This window comes from Dermacentor albipictus, chromosome 2 (genome assembly GCF_038994185.2).
Source record: "Dermacentor albipictus isolate Rhodes 1998 colony chromosome 2, USDA_Dalb.pri_finalv2, whole genome shotgun sequence".
In the NCBI taxonomy this organism is placed as follows: domain Eukaryota; kingdom Metazoa; phylum Arthropoda; class Arachnida; order Ixodida; family Ixodidae; genus Dermacentor; species Dermacentor albipictus.
Window position 1 is genome coordinate 194,077,665 of NC_091822.1, and position 13,969 is coordinate 194,091,633.

The 13,969-nt window shown below is 45.5% G+C and overlaps 1 protein-coding gene across 2 annotated transcripts in view; it reads left to right on the forward strand.

The window, feature by feature from the left end:
* The first annotated feature begins 11,765 nt into the window (after window positions 1-11,765).
* LOC135898522 (uncharacterized) overlaps window positions 11,766-13,969 on the forward strand; it is a 29,740-nt gene continuing 27,536 nt past the window's right edge. The window contains exon 1 of one of the 2 annotated variants that reach the window (XM_065427495.1): window positions 11,766-11,989. In XM_065427495.1, the coding sequence (XP_065283567.1) occupies window positions 11,855-11,989 (135 nt within the window). In that variant the 5' untranslated portion in view covers window positions 11,766-11,854. The remainder of the gene's footprint in view (window positions 11,990-13,969) is intronic. The other variant, XM_065427496.1, reaches the window with a different exon arrangement.

Genomic DNA, 13,969 nt, shown 5'->3' on the forward strand with positions numbered 1-13,969 from the left:
TGCGGCCGCCGTGGCCGGGATTCGATCCCGCGAGCACGGCGGGTTCACCGGCTACAATTCGTAAGTTATAATATGTGCCATAAAGTAATTAGGGAGAAGTTAATCCGTGAAATTTTCAATTAGTTGGATATGTGTTTGGATTTTTCGTGCAAGTAATGTTCGCCTCTCTGAATAATCCTGCTCGAAGACTAGAATTATGCTATCTGCAACAGACGATACTTAACATTCCGGAAACCTTGGAAACGATCAGCCCTCATAGCGTTGTTCTTTAAGCTATGTTTTGTATATAGAGTGTTCGATCTGTTTCGTTCTTTTTTCCTTTCTTTTTCTTTCTTTCTTATTTTACTTTTTTGAGAGATAGAGAGAGAGAAAAAGTAATTTTTTGGAAACAGAATGCCTCAAATTCGACAAACATATGCGACGAAATAGAATCTTGCTCTAATTATTTTTGAGCTTCAATGCTTTAATTGAATCACCCTGTTAAAAAAAAGCTAAAAGAAAAAGCGCACCTTAACGCAAGTTTGACGGCGCTTGTTTAAAGGGAGAGAGAGGGTGGAAGGCAGGCAGGTTAACCAGAGGCGAGTTTCCGGTTTGCTGCGCTGCGCCGGGATGGGGGATATTAGGGTTGGAAAGAGGGCAGAGAGAGAGAGAGAGCGGAGCAGGATCAGGTAACAGAAAAGGTGCTCCAATCACGGGCGCTCACACAGGTCGGTCGATCTCATGAAGCGCAGTAGCGCTTGCATGGCCTTCTGATGCGATGTTAAAAAATTTGTTCTAAGGAAATGTGCCTTGAGAACTGACTGGCTTCAATTCATGAATTACATCATGAGCCATAAAGTAATTACTTCAAACTTTATTAGTTAAATTTTGTTCATTTGTCAATTATGCTTTCTATTATTTCTTGTGCAAATACGGTAATCCAGCTCAATTAGTAGATTCGTGCCTATAGGCCACAGGTGATTTTTTTTTATTATTTCTTAACGTTCAAAAAAATACACCTGGTACAATATTTTCCTCTTGTGTTGGATCTCTCATGTTTTCATGTTTGTCTGCGTGTCTTGTTCTGTGCTGGTTACTTTTCTTTTACCCCACTTCTTATGTTTGGACGGCACGGTGGTTCGCAGCAATAAATAAAGCAGGATCCAGTTCTGCGTTCTAGCCTTTCATGAGGAGGAGCTCAAGTGCCCCAGCTCTGCGCGTGGCCTTGAGTTCTCCCCTCTGCATTCCTCCGCACAGGGTTCTCTGATTCCCGGCGCCGGAAACACGACAACCGAAGCTGACCCAGCCGGACTTCCCGCGCCTCGCTGGCGCCGTCTCAACACCGTCGTTATATATATAAGCCTGCCTTGAGTCACCGGGCTGCCGATTCCGGTACAACGGATGGTTTATTTAAGATAAAGGTTTGGTCGTTATCGTCCCGGCCCGAGGCTCGTCACTGACCAGGCGCTGGTCTCAATGGCAATTGTGGGCACATTTGCACCATGGCCCATCCTTCCCGCTAGCTGGCATGCACTCGTGATGTACCCTCCACGGGAGGCGAAACGTCCTGAGTAAATTGCGCTGACAGTCGCTATTGTAAATACCTTAAGTATACCTGACAGTCCCGCTTTCAAGATATGTTTCTCGATAGCATGTTTTAAGCCTACTAACGAACATGTTCACGCTACTGATTTACAGGTCGGAGCTGTGTTTGCTCAGCTTCTACGTAAACTTTCTTTCAAATTTGCCCTTGTATTAAATGTCGTTTCTTCATCTTATCTGTATGTATACATCTGCTTACCCATGATGAAATGTTCCCGTATTGTGCACATTCGATATATAAAAATAATTAACTTCATTGTCAGACATTACTTCACGGGAATGCTTTTCTGTGTACTAATCCTAAACTACTATCTCGATCATGTTTAATACCATTGATACTTGCTCCCCGCATTGTTTTGTTATTCTCTGCGAGCTATCGCCTGCCAGTGGCTCCTTGGCCCCGTCAAACTGATTGATGCAGCATTCTTGCAAAGGAGACCACCAACATATACAAGTATCGCGCGCCCCAGTGCGGTTAGATCACTGACAACGAGCAGCCAGAGCGTGCTTCCACAAAAACAATTAAGCGCAAGCGCCGACAAACAAACTATTTTGATGAAAGCAAGTTTTACGGCAGCAAATCAAAACCATCCTGTTGTTCTTCGTTCTCGTTTAGTTTGCGCCCAAAAGTAATGATTAATCAATATACAACTAGCTCGAACAGAGATTTTACAAGAAACTATGTTGGTTTTATGGTCTGGTGGTCGTTTTCACGAGACCAATCTGGGACCTCTCGGGCAGCAGAGAGCGTATCGCACGCCCAATCACAATGCAGCGACGAAATATTCGCAGACAAACAGTCATTGACCGAAAAACGCGGAATAAAAAGTGCAGGAGCGCCGACTCTCCTATCTTGCAGTGCATTTGGTGCGGCCAACTACACTGCCTCAAGCGATAAAAGGCGCCCACTATCGCACAGTGCTCTCGGCCTCCAGCTTGCCTCCTCCCTTGTTGGTTGATTCCAAAGGCACTCTCCTCCCTATCTTCCTTCCCTAGCTGCTGGCGCCACGGGCGCCGCGCGACTTGGCGCGACGGTCAAGTCGAGGAACGAACGCGTCGAGAGCCGCGCTTTTGCTGTTAATGGTCGCCACCCTCTCGGAACGGAATATGATTGCGGCGCGTTATTCGATTCCTTATCGCAACCGGTAAAGTTGTGATCAGGCTATTTGCAGGAGTGAAAAACTCGTTTGCGGCGAAAGTTACTCATCCCAATCCTAGCATAGAGCTGCCTCTATCTCCGCGGAGATAAAAGCGATCACAGCCCGCCGTCTGAGCGGAGCAGCAGCAGCATATTGGCTTTTGATGGTGATTGCTGGCAGTGGGAACTGTAAGTAGGAAACGAAATGAAATGCTTTGTACGTGGATGCCATTATGGCATGCAGCTCGTGACCATCACGTGAATAAAATTGCAGTTGCTTTAAGCACAGGTCCAGTATAAAACGGGTGTACCGATCCTCCTGAGTGCCTGCGGTGTGCCCTAACTTCAGGCTGCTAGCAGTCACCAAATAGAGCGATGTCATCATCAGCATCAGCATCATCAGCATCAGCCTGGTTACGCCCACTGCTGGGTAAAGGCCTCTCCCACACTTACCCGCCGTGGTTGCTCAGTGGCTATGGTGTTGGGCTGCTGAGCACGAGGTCGCGGGATCGAATCCCGGCCACGGCGGCCGCATTTCGATGGGGGCGAAATGCGAAAACACCCGTGTGCTTAGATTTAGGTGCACGTTAAAGAACCCCAGGTGGTCAAAATTTCCGGAGTCCTCCACTACGGCGTGCCTCATAATCAGAAAGTGGTTTTGGCACGTAAAACCCCAAATATTATTATCTCCCACACTTCTCCAACAACCCTGGTCATGTACTAATTGTGGCCATGTCGTCCCTGCAAACTTCTTAATCTCATCCGCTTACCTAACTTTCTGCCGCCCCCTGCTACGCTTCCCTTCCTTTGGAATTCAGTCCGTAACCCTTAATGACCATCGGTTATCTTCCCTCCTCATTACATGTCCTGCCCATGCCCATTTCTTTTTCTTGATTTCAACTAAGATATCATTAACTCGCGTTTGTTCCCTCACCCAATCTGCTCTTTTCTTGTCCCTTAACGTTACACCCATCATTCTTCTTTCCATATCTCGTTGCGTCGTCCTCAATTTAAGTAGAACCCGTTTCGTAAGCCTCCAGGTTTCTGCCCCGTACGTGAGTACTGGTAAGACACAGGTGTTATACACTTTTCTCTTGATGGCAACCTGCTGTTCGTTATCTGAGAATGCCTGCCGAACGCACCCCAGCCTATTCTTATTCTTCCGATTATTTCCGTCTCATGATCCGGATCCGCCGTCACTACCTGCCCTAAGTAGATGTATTCCCTTACGACTTCCAGTGCCTCGCTGCCTATTGTAAATTGCTGTTCTCTTCCGAGACTGTTAAGCATTACTTTAGTTTTCTGCAGATTAATTTTTAGACCCACTCTTCTGCTTTGCCTCTCCAGGTCAGTGAGCATGCATTGCAATTGGTCCCATCAGTTACTAAGCAAGGCACTATCATCAGCGAATCGCAAGTTACTAAGGTACTCTCCATAAACTCTTATCCCCAATTCTTCCCAATCCAGGTCTCTGAATACCTCCTGTAAACACGCTGTGAATAACATTGGAGAGATCGTATCTCCCTGCCTGACGCCTTTCTTTATTGGGATTTTGTTGCTTTCTTTATGGAGGACTATTGTGGCTGTGGAGCCGCTATATATATTGTTCAGTATATTTACATACGGCTCGTCTACACCCTGATTCCGTAATGCCTCTATGACTGCTGAGGTTTCGACGGAATCAAACGCTTTCTAGTAATCAATGAAAGCTATATATAAGGTTTGGTTATAGGATAGGATAGGATAGGATAGGATAGGATAGGATAGGATAGGATAGGATAGGATAGGATAGGATAGGATAGGATAGGATAGGATAGGATAGGATAGGATAGGGATAACTTTAATGAAGTGCCGGTAAACGACGGTTTAACGCGTCGTGACGCTGGCCAAGCGTCGACCCGGGGTTATACCCTACTCTGCACTAGCCCAGTTGGGCCCGTTTGTAGTGGGTCATGTGGCTTGTGCTTTTCGAGCGCACCCCGGGCCTGCTGGACGGCCCACAGTTGTGAGTCCTTGTCTGCAGACTGCAGTGCACCTTGAAGTTCGGGCGGGTAAGTCCTGGAGGTAGCTGCCGTAGGGAACCTGGCACAGTCCCACATGATGTGCCATTGGTCCGCCGGACCCACTGGACAAACACCGCACAGCCCACTCGGATAGAGCTTTGGGTGAAGCACGTGCAGCATTGCGGGCGCGAGGAGTGACGCGGTCTGTATTTGCCTTAGGATTACAGCCTCCTCCCGACTGAGTGCCGGGTGGGGAGGCGGCATTGTCCTTCGAGTTAAGCGGTAACACTTGGTTACTTCGGCATAACTAGTCAATCTGTCCTTGGTTTCGAACCGCCACACGGAACGATCACTCTCGGGGGCGCGGAGGGTAAGCGCTCGCGCCACCGTATGGGCCGTCTCGTTGTGGTTCGGTGAGGATGCACACTCGCCGGCGTGCGCCGGGAACCACTTGATACGGACGGTGCTGCCGCGGTCTTGGAGTTGGAGCTTGCCTTGGCAAAGTTGCGCACGGCATTCCTCGAGTCACTGAGCACGGTGCGACACTCGGCCTCGGTGATCGCCAGAGCTATGGCAACCTCCTCAGCGTCTGTGGTGTTCGTGCACCGCACGCTCGCTGCCGTTGTCTTGGTGCCGGTAGCCGCCGCAACGACCACTGCCGCGAAGCCTTCCCGCTTGTATTCCGCTGCGTCCACGTACCGGGCGTGCGGGTCTTGGGCGTGTTGTTCGGTGAGAACCTTTGGCCGCGCCTGCCGCCGTTCTTGGTTGTACTCTGGGTGCATGTTCTTCGGGATGGGGTCCACGTGAATGTGGGCCCGCGCCTCATCTGTGATCTCGCACGGTTGCCGGCTGGGAGCTTGGGGGTTGTAACCCAGGGACGTCAGTATACTGCGGCCCGTCTTGGTCGTAGAGAGGCGCTCGAATTGCGCGGTGAGCTGCATCTCGGCTATTTCTTCTATATTCCGCACATTTCTCTATCACCTGATTGATAGCGTGAATATGTTCTATTGTTGAGTAGCCTTTACGGATTCCTGCCTGGTCCTTTGGTTGACAGAAGTCTAAGGTGTTCCTGATTCTATTTGTGATTACCCCAGTAAATAGTTTGTAGGCAGCCGACAGTAAGCTGGTCAGTCTATAATTTTTCAAGTCTTATGCGTCCCCTTTCTTGTGGATTAGGATTATGTTAGCGTTCTTCCAAGATTCCGGTACGCTCAGAGTCATGAGGCATTGCGAATACAGGGTGGCCAGTTTTTCTAGAACAATTTGCCCACCATCCTTCAACAAATCTGCTGTTACCTTATCCTCCCCAGCTGCCTTCCCCCTTTGCATAGCTCCCAAGGCTTTCTTTACTTCTTCCGGCGTTACTTGTGGGATTTCTAATTCCTCTTGACTACTCTCTCCTCCATTATCGTCGTGGGTGCCACTGGTACTGTATAAATCTCTATAGAACTCCTCAGTCACTTGAACTATCTCATCCATATTAGTAATGATATTGCCGGCTTTGTCTCTTAACGCATACATCTGATTCTTGCCAATTCCTAGTTTCTTCTTCACTGCTTTTAGGCTTCCTCCGTTCCTCAGAGCATGTTCAATTCTATCCATATTATACTTCCTTATGTCATCTGTCTTACGCTTATTGATTAACTTCGAAAGTTCTGCCAGTTCTATTCTAGCTGTAGAGTTAGAGGCTTTCATACATTGGCGTTTCTCGCTCAAATATTTCGTCTCCTGCGATAACTTACCGGCATTCTGTCTAACGGAGTTACCACGGACTTCTATTGCACGCTCATTAATGACGCCCATAAGATTGTCATTCATATATTCAACACTAAGGTCCTCTTCCTGAGTTAAAGCCGAATACCGGTTCTGTCGCATGATCCGGTATTCCTCTATTTTCCCTCTTACCGCTGACTCATTGATCGGCTTCTTATGTACCAGTTTCTTCCGTTCCCTCCTCAAGTCTAGGCTAATTCGAGTTCTTACCATCCTATGGTCACTGCAGCGCAACCTTGCCGAGCACGTCCATATCTTGTATAATGCCAGGGTTAGCGCAGAGTATAAAGTCTATTTCATTTCTAGTCTCGTCATTCGGGCTCCTCCACGTCCACTTTTGGCTATCCCGCTTGCGGAAGAAGGTATTCATTATCCGCATATTATTCTGTTCTGCAAAGTCTACTAATAACTCTCCCCTGCTATTCCTAGTGCATATGCCATATTACCCCACTGACTTGCCTCCAGCCTGCTTCTTGCCTACCTTGGCATTGAAGTCGCCCGTCAGTATAGTGTATTTTGTTTTGACTTTACCCATCGCCGATACCACGTCTGTCGATACCACGTCGATCCACGATACCACGTCGATTCCACGCCGATTCCACTGCTATAGCAGCAGTGCCATAAAATTAGTCAGGGCATACCGCAGGCCCCCAGGAGGATCGGCACACCCGTTTTATACGGGGCATCTGCTTAACGCATCTGCAGTTTTGTTCACGTGATGATCATGAACATAGCTGCCATAAGGCATCCAAAGCTTGTTTATTTCCGTTTAACATCTTTAAATCTAACTTCAGAAAAAAATACCGACGTACAAAATCAGCTTTTTCAACAGCCACTGCCGTAAGAGTGACACATATCGTAGTAAACGAGAAGAAAGGGGGTTAACCGAGGGGCCCGATTTCTATTAGTCATATCATAAGAAGCCAACAAACACTGACACCAAGGGCAACATAGGGAAAATCACTTGTGCTTAATATAATGAAATAAAGAAACGATAAATTATTTGAAATTAAAGTGGATGAAAAAACAACTTGTCGCAGGTGGTAACCGAACACACAACCTTCGCATTTCGCGTTTATTCATCCACTTTTATTTCCATTAATTTATCGCTTCTTTATTTCATTTGCTAAGCACAAGTGATTTCCTCTATGTTGTCCTTGGTGTCAGTGTTGGTTGGCTTCTTATGATATGACATATCGTAGTAGGTTTTCATGCATATAAAGGCAGCCAAATATCCCGACAACTTCGGCCGGCGGGAATCGCTAGCACGCGACAGTGTCCCTGTATATCGGGGAGCATTTACGCATGGACATTCGGTCGAACACCTTTATAACGAAGTGCTTTGGGGCCTCCGAGGTCACTCGTTATACGCAGGTGACTTCGCTGTAAAGGTCGCTACCAGGACAGAATTACTCCTTCGTATTAAACAGGTAATTCTGTTGCAGAGGCGTTCGTTGTAGAAGCTCTCGACTGCACATAACTACAGCACGCGGCACGCGCAGCACGAGGAGCACCACGTGGACAACAGCGGAAACGCACCCGCAGTTCTATACAGGAGAAAGTCCATTTGGACCTGTTTGTCTCGCTGCGCGCTTCGCCGAACATAGACACCCTTCTAGCAAAAACTTCCCGTTCCTCCTATGATTTGCACAACCAACCGTCTGGCTCGCCGGGGCCTAAGTTCGAACGTCTTATCAGGCTATAGTCGACGCTCCTGCTTATCTTACTCCGTGAACCGGAGCACCAGACTGACTATTTAAAAACGACCACGCCACGGTCATCGCAAACTACAGCAAAATTCGCGGTACACAAAGTATGTATATTCTTCCTGTTGGATTTTTTTTTCTCTCTCTCACCTAAGGGCACGCAGCGCGCTACAGTGTCGAAGTCAATTAGCCGTGGCAATGCACGGAACTGCGTTCATGTCGCATTTTTGATAAGCGGGTCCTTCCGAGACACGATAGCGACGCGTTGTAGGCCTGGCTGCAAAACGATATAAAGGAACCGCACCCAAGATGGACCTTGCCGCACCCGCGCTCCTGCTGCCGGCATGAGCGTCGTACGCAAGCGCGTTCTAGCAAGCTACGCCGGTGCGCGCCGAGCGGACCGTAAACGCTAAGGTTTTCTACTGAGAGAAGCGTGGCGACGCTCTGCTGAAACTGTGTATAGTTCGTCGGAAATACGCGTGTAATGTTTGCGTTTGTTTTGAGCGGTTGTATGAACAAATAGCGGGTAAACCCTTGAGTATGAGAAACACACCTCTTATATTTCGTCCTGCTGCAAAGCGACTACTATAACAAACATCGACAACGCGTCATTCGACTGGACCCCTGCCCGGACCTCAGCCTCCAGCGCCGATGCATTGAGCGTCATGCCTGCTCCATGCTGCGCGAGGAGCCAGAAAGTGGTCTCGGCTGTGTTCGTGCAATCATATATATTGACACTGGCATAGACAAGACTTTTTGCTCGGGGATGAGAGAGGGGGGGGGGGGGTACATAGGTACATAGTGTACCTGAAATGGCTCCCCTGCGGGACCCATATACAGGAAAGCTATGGGGGCTGGTGGGTGTTGTCGCACGTCGCTCAGTAATTTCTGAGTGACGTTCTTGGTGGCGATTACAATGGTGGCAGTAGCAGTATTCGATGTAGCTGTACCTTGCAGAGATCCCGGTTTCGCCGTGGAGCGTGCGTAAATATCAATGCCATAACGTCGGCCGCTCTCTCAAATTCCGTCATTGGAAGTGTGCAGATGAAAATTGGCGACTTCTTTCACTAAGTATCTCCTGAATTCACTTGTGTGTGTGTGTGTGTGTGTGTGTGTGTGTGTGTGTGTGTGTGCGTGTGTGTGTGTGTGTGTGCGCGCGTGTGCGTGTGTGCGTGTGTGCGTGCGTGTGTGTGTGTGTGTGTGTGTGTGTGTGTGTGTGTGTGTGTGTGTGTGTGTGTGTCACATTTTCTTTAAACCTCAGCTTGAATCAACACATCGTTAATATTTGTAAAAAGAGCCTCGAGTATAGTTGGTGTACTAGCTCGTTGTCGATATATCTTACCCACGAAGGTGAAACTACAAATATACCAAGCCCTCATTTTGTCTCACATAAATTACTGCAGTTTGGCGTGGACTACCACGTCAAAAGGTAATATATTAAAACTTCAAACGTTACAAAATAAAGTCATAAGGCATGTAGCTAACCTAGATTACCACTCATCAACGAAACTTACGTGTCGGGATTATAATATTAAAGCAGAAAACATGTACGTTTTCCGCAGTCAGCGATCGCGTTACTTCTGTTCTGATTCTTTTAAACAATTTATTAAAGATACTGCACGTCTAACTGCCAGAGATGTTACCTTCCGAATAAAAAGCATTGATATCTGGCTTGTTCAAAGATTTCGCACTAGTTACAAATTACAAACGCTGCAATACAATTTGCCAGTGATTCTCAATAAGTACAGCCATGTAAGCAAATTCTCACTAAAAGAATTGCGGTTCTTTTTGTAAATATGAAATAATTTTGGTGTCATGCGACACTGAAAGATTTATCTTTATCTTTTTTCTGCTTGTACCTTTCTGACTTCATTATACTTTGCATAACACAAAACATATAGCAAGAAAATCGACCTTGTAAATGTACATTATTTCTGGCATATATCATTCTTTAGAATCGTGGTTCTTTTTATGGCTGTATGTCACCTTTTACTATGTATTTTCTGATTTCTATGCATTTTTTTTTCGAAGACATGTAGTTACATATGACGTACTAACAAAAGCTATTTTTTACTTTCATTTATCTAATGTTCTCGTATTAGGAGATGGTAATAAAAATGTCATTGTTTTACAATATTATGTATTATACTTCTTAGTTATTCTTGTTGTTGTCCCAACTGCCTTGTAAAGAGTTCATTGGCCTAGTCATGCTGTCCATAACAGCTTTTAGCCAATGAACCTCTCCAGAATATTTTCTTTGTCTGAAGTACATGACTTGATTTGAAAATTTTGATTTGATTTGTGTGTGTGTGTGTTTGTGCAGTCATATCATAAGAACCCAACAAACAGACACCAAGGACAGCATCACAAGCGTAAGAGAACACGTGGGTTCGTGCCGCACCTGCGTTCAGTGGTTTTTTCATCCACTTTCATTTCCATTAATTGATCATTTTCTTTAACTCAGTTTATAAGTACATGCAATTTCCCCTGTGCTGTCCTTGGTGTTTTTTGTTTGTTGGCTTCTTAGGATATGACTAATAAAAATCGGGCCCTCGGTTTCCTTTCTTTTGGTTCATATATATGTGTGTATGTGTGTGGGTGGGGTCCGGAAAGCTGGTCCGTAGTTAGTAGTTAATGCGTAAATGGTATTGTTCTGATTTGATTACATAATGGGTATCGAGGAGAAGAAGTGGGTATGCTGACAACATGGAGTCTGTTTTTATATATATATATATATATATATATATATATATATATATATATATATATATATATATATATATATAATATAATATAATGTGTGTGTGCGTGTGTGCGTGTGTGCGTGCGTGCGTGCGTGCGTGCGTGTGTGTGTGTGTGTGTGTGCGCGTGTGTGTGTGTGTGTGTGTGTGTGTGTGTGTGTGTGTGTCATCTATAACAAAAAGTTGATTTGATCGGATCAGTAAATCTTTGGCAAAAAGATTGTGTGGGTAAGTCATGTAGCCTACCATGGTAGCTTTCAAAAATTCAGATTACTCGTTTTTGCAAGCTTAATAACTTTTCATGGTTTTTTGCTGTCGTTGTTCCCCAAATCAAGGTACAATAAGTTAGCTTCGAGTAAAAAAGGGCATACTTTAGCCATAACGGTATTAGATCACCAGTTTTATACGTACAGTCTGCTACTTTGTAAGATCATTGCTAAGCTTATTGACATTATTGTCCCAGGAGAGGTTCTCTTGAAATCATGCCCCCAAACACTTTTGCGTTGTTACTTGTTCTAGACTGTTTACTTGAAATCGAACAGTTATATTAAAAGGCAATGGCTTATTTATCGGTTTAAATATCATATACTTGACTTTGCTGACATTCAATTGTAGTTTATTTATGTACCGCTATTCAGATAATAAATTTAAGGAATCATTTATTTCTTTTTATAAGCATTGCAGTGCACGGTAGGACACTTTCTCCGAAAGTCGCTGCTGCTAGCTGCTGCACGTGGCAAAAATTCAAAATGAGCGCCGAAAACCGTGGGCCGCGACAGCGCACGCGCGTGCGCGTGCACGTGATCGTTGGGCAACTTCGCGTCGCTCCCGCGTTGCGGAGGCGGAGCGGCGGAGAGCAGGCGCCACCATCGTAAACGCCGCCGGTGGGTGTGCGCGCGCAACGACCGTGCGATGGGAAGCCTCCAGAATGCCGCCGGTGCCGAACCCGGCGTTGCAGCATCGGGACGTGAGAGTCCTCCTGCCAGCTTCAGTCAACTGGGAATACCAACGGGCCCGGAACTCCGGAACACAGTTCTTTTTGGGCCGGTAAGGTGACTTGCCGCCGCAACAGCCGCGCTCTCGATGGCGCAGTCGGCGGGGCGCGTCAATAGCGCGCTCACTGACGTGTTTAGAATGTCGCACAACGCATGCTACCAGTCGCCAACTGCAGCTCGTAAGGTCCCCGTGACGTTTGTGGTCCAGCTTGTGACCCCTGATCGCACAGCTACTCGAGCTAACCACAAATCATGTAGTTGACAAAAATATCCGGACAAGTTTCACAGTGCAGGCATGCGTAAAACGCGCCGCTTTTAATTTTTACGATGAAAAATTGTCTTTAATTTTTCACGAAGGTCTTATTTCCGGCGCTGTTACACCCGCGCGTTCTAATTCTGCGATGAACTTTTGCTTATCTGTTTTGGCTATACGTACGTCGTGTGATCGGAGCAGTAATTTTTCTATAGAAAGACCGCGTTTTTGTTAAGGCATTTATTACTTCTAATTGGCGCTACCTAGAATGCGCAGTTTGACAGCGTTGAAACATACCGTCTAACTACGCTGTAAGTTTTTTCTCTTTTCTTTTTTTCGTCTTTATCTTCTAAGTACGTGGAGCTTTTTATGACATCCTGACGCGCCTGACGGTATATCTTTCCATACTTTCGAAGCTTCGCCGATGGAGTGTTGTACTTGTTAACGCGAACAAAACTCTAGGCCACACGTTTACGGGCATGGGTGCAGCACGTCATAGAGGTGCATGAAAGATTATCACAATGCGTGAAACTTTTCAGAATGGTAAATTTGCCGTTGTTGCTGTTCATGCTCTTTTGTAGTGCTGTGAAGATTGATATATGTTGTAATTGACGCACGTCTGCATCCTGTGAGAGATAACGCACCATAAGCCAATTTCTTTGTTTATGACTATTGGTAAATGTTTTATCTGTGTGCACTATGGTGAGAGCTATCTGGCAAACCTTGATATAATGTAATGATGCTTTTGCTGCATATCCTCAACAGTGATTATTTGACACGAAAATAACATGTGTAAGCAAACCTACTTGCTCATGTTTCTTTCGTCACATTTGCTTTCCTTGGTTTAGGTAATTAGTGCATGCAACTGAGAACGATTGACGCTCCTAAATGTGATCAAGTCAGGAGCAGAGTTCTATTATGCATACATGATGTAGCATGAAGCAACGTTTATATAAGGTGTCCAAGCTAACATTAGCCAAGCTATTCAATGAAGAAAGATATTTAAAAAACACAGTGCAAGATACGATTTCAAGATTCAAGTCTGTTCAGTCACCAGATCACTGACAAGCGAACACTGTAGATGTTATAATTGTATCTTGCAGAATGTTCTTTAAATAATTTGTTTCATTAGACAGCTTGTCGCATTAGCTAGGACACACGGTAAAAGCTTATAAAGTTAGTGTGGAGGAGTACACATTCAGCAGTTCGTACTGCTGTGTATATTCAAGTTTTACTTTGACTGGCTTTATTTTTGTGTTTGTGTGTGAAGTTGTGCATCATTAAGTGCAATGCATTAGACATATCAGCAGTATCTCAATAATGAATCACGAAAATAAAGTTTAATTGAGACAAAGACATGTTCCAGCGTATAAGAACAATAAACAGATGTGCAGAGACAAAACAACAACAGAAAAGGTAAAATGCTTATACCTTAAATGCTGGACTTTCTAGTACATTGGGCCCTTTCTCGCTTTTTTCCTTTCTCGCTTCCCTTTTCTCCAGTTTATTTAGTTAATAAGATTGCCTTGACTAACTGCTACGCCAGCGCTCTGCATTTTCTGTTGTCCTTTTGTCTCTGCACCTCCTTTCATTTGTCTTACTCTCTAAAGCATGTCCTTGTGCAAATTCCAACTAGCCCAACTCCCTGCCTTAAAAGTTTAATTGCATTAGAATAGCTAGTCAATCATGTTGTTTATGAATCTGTTGGATTTCATAAAGACTGTGCAATGATGTGAATTGACGCTCTCCATAATATTTATGAACTATCAGTCATTAATT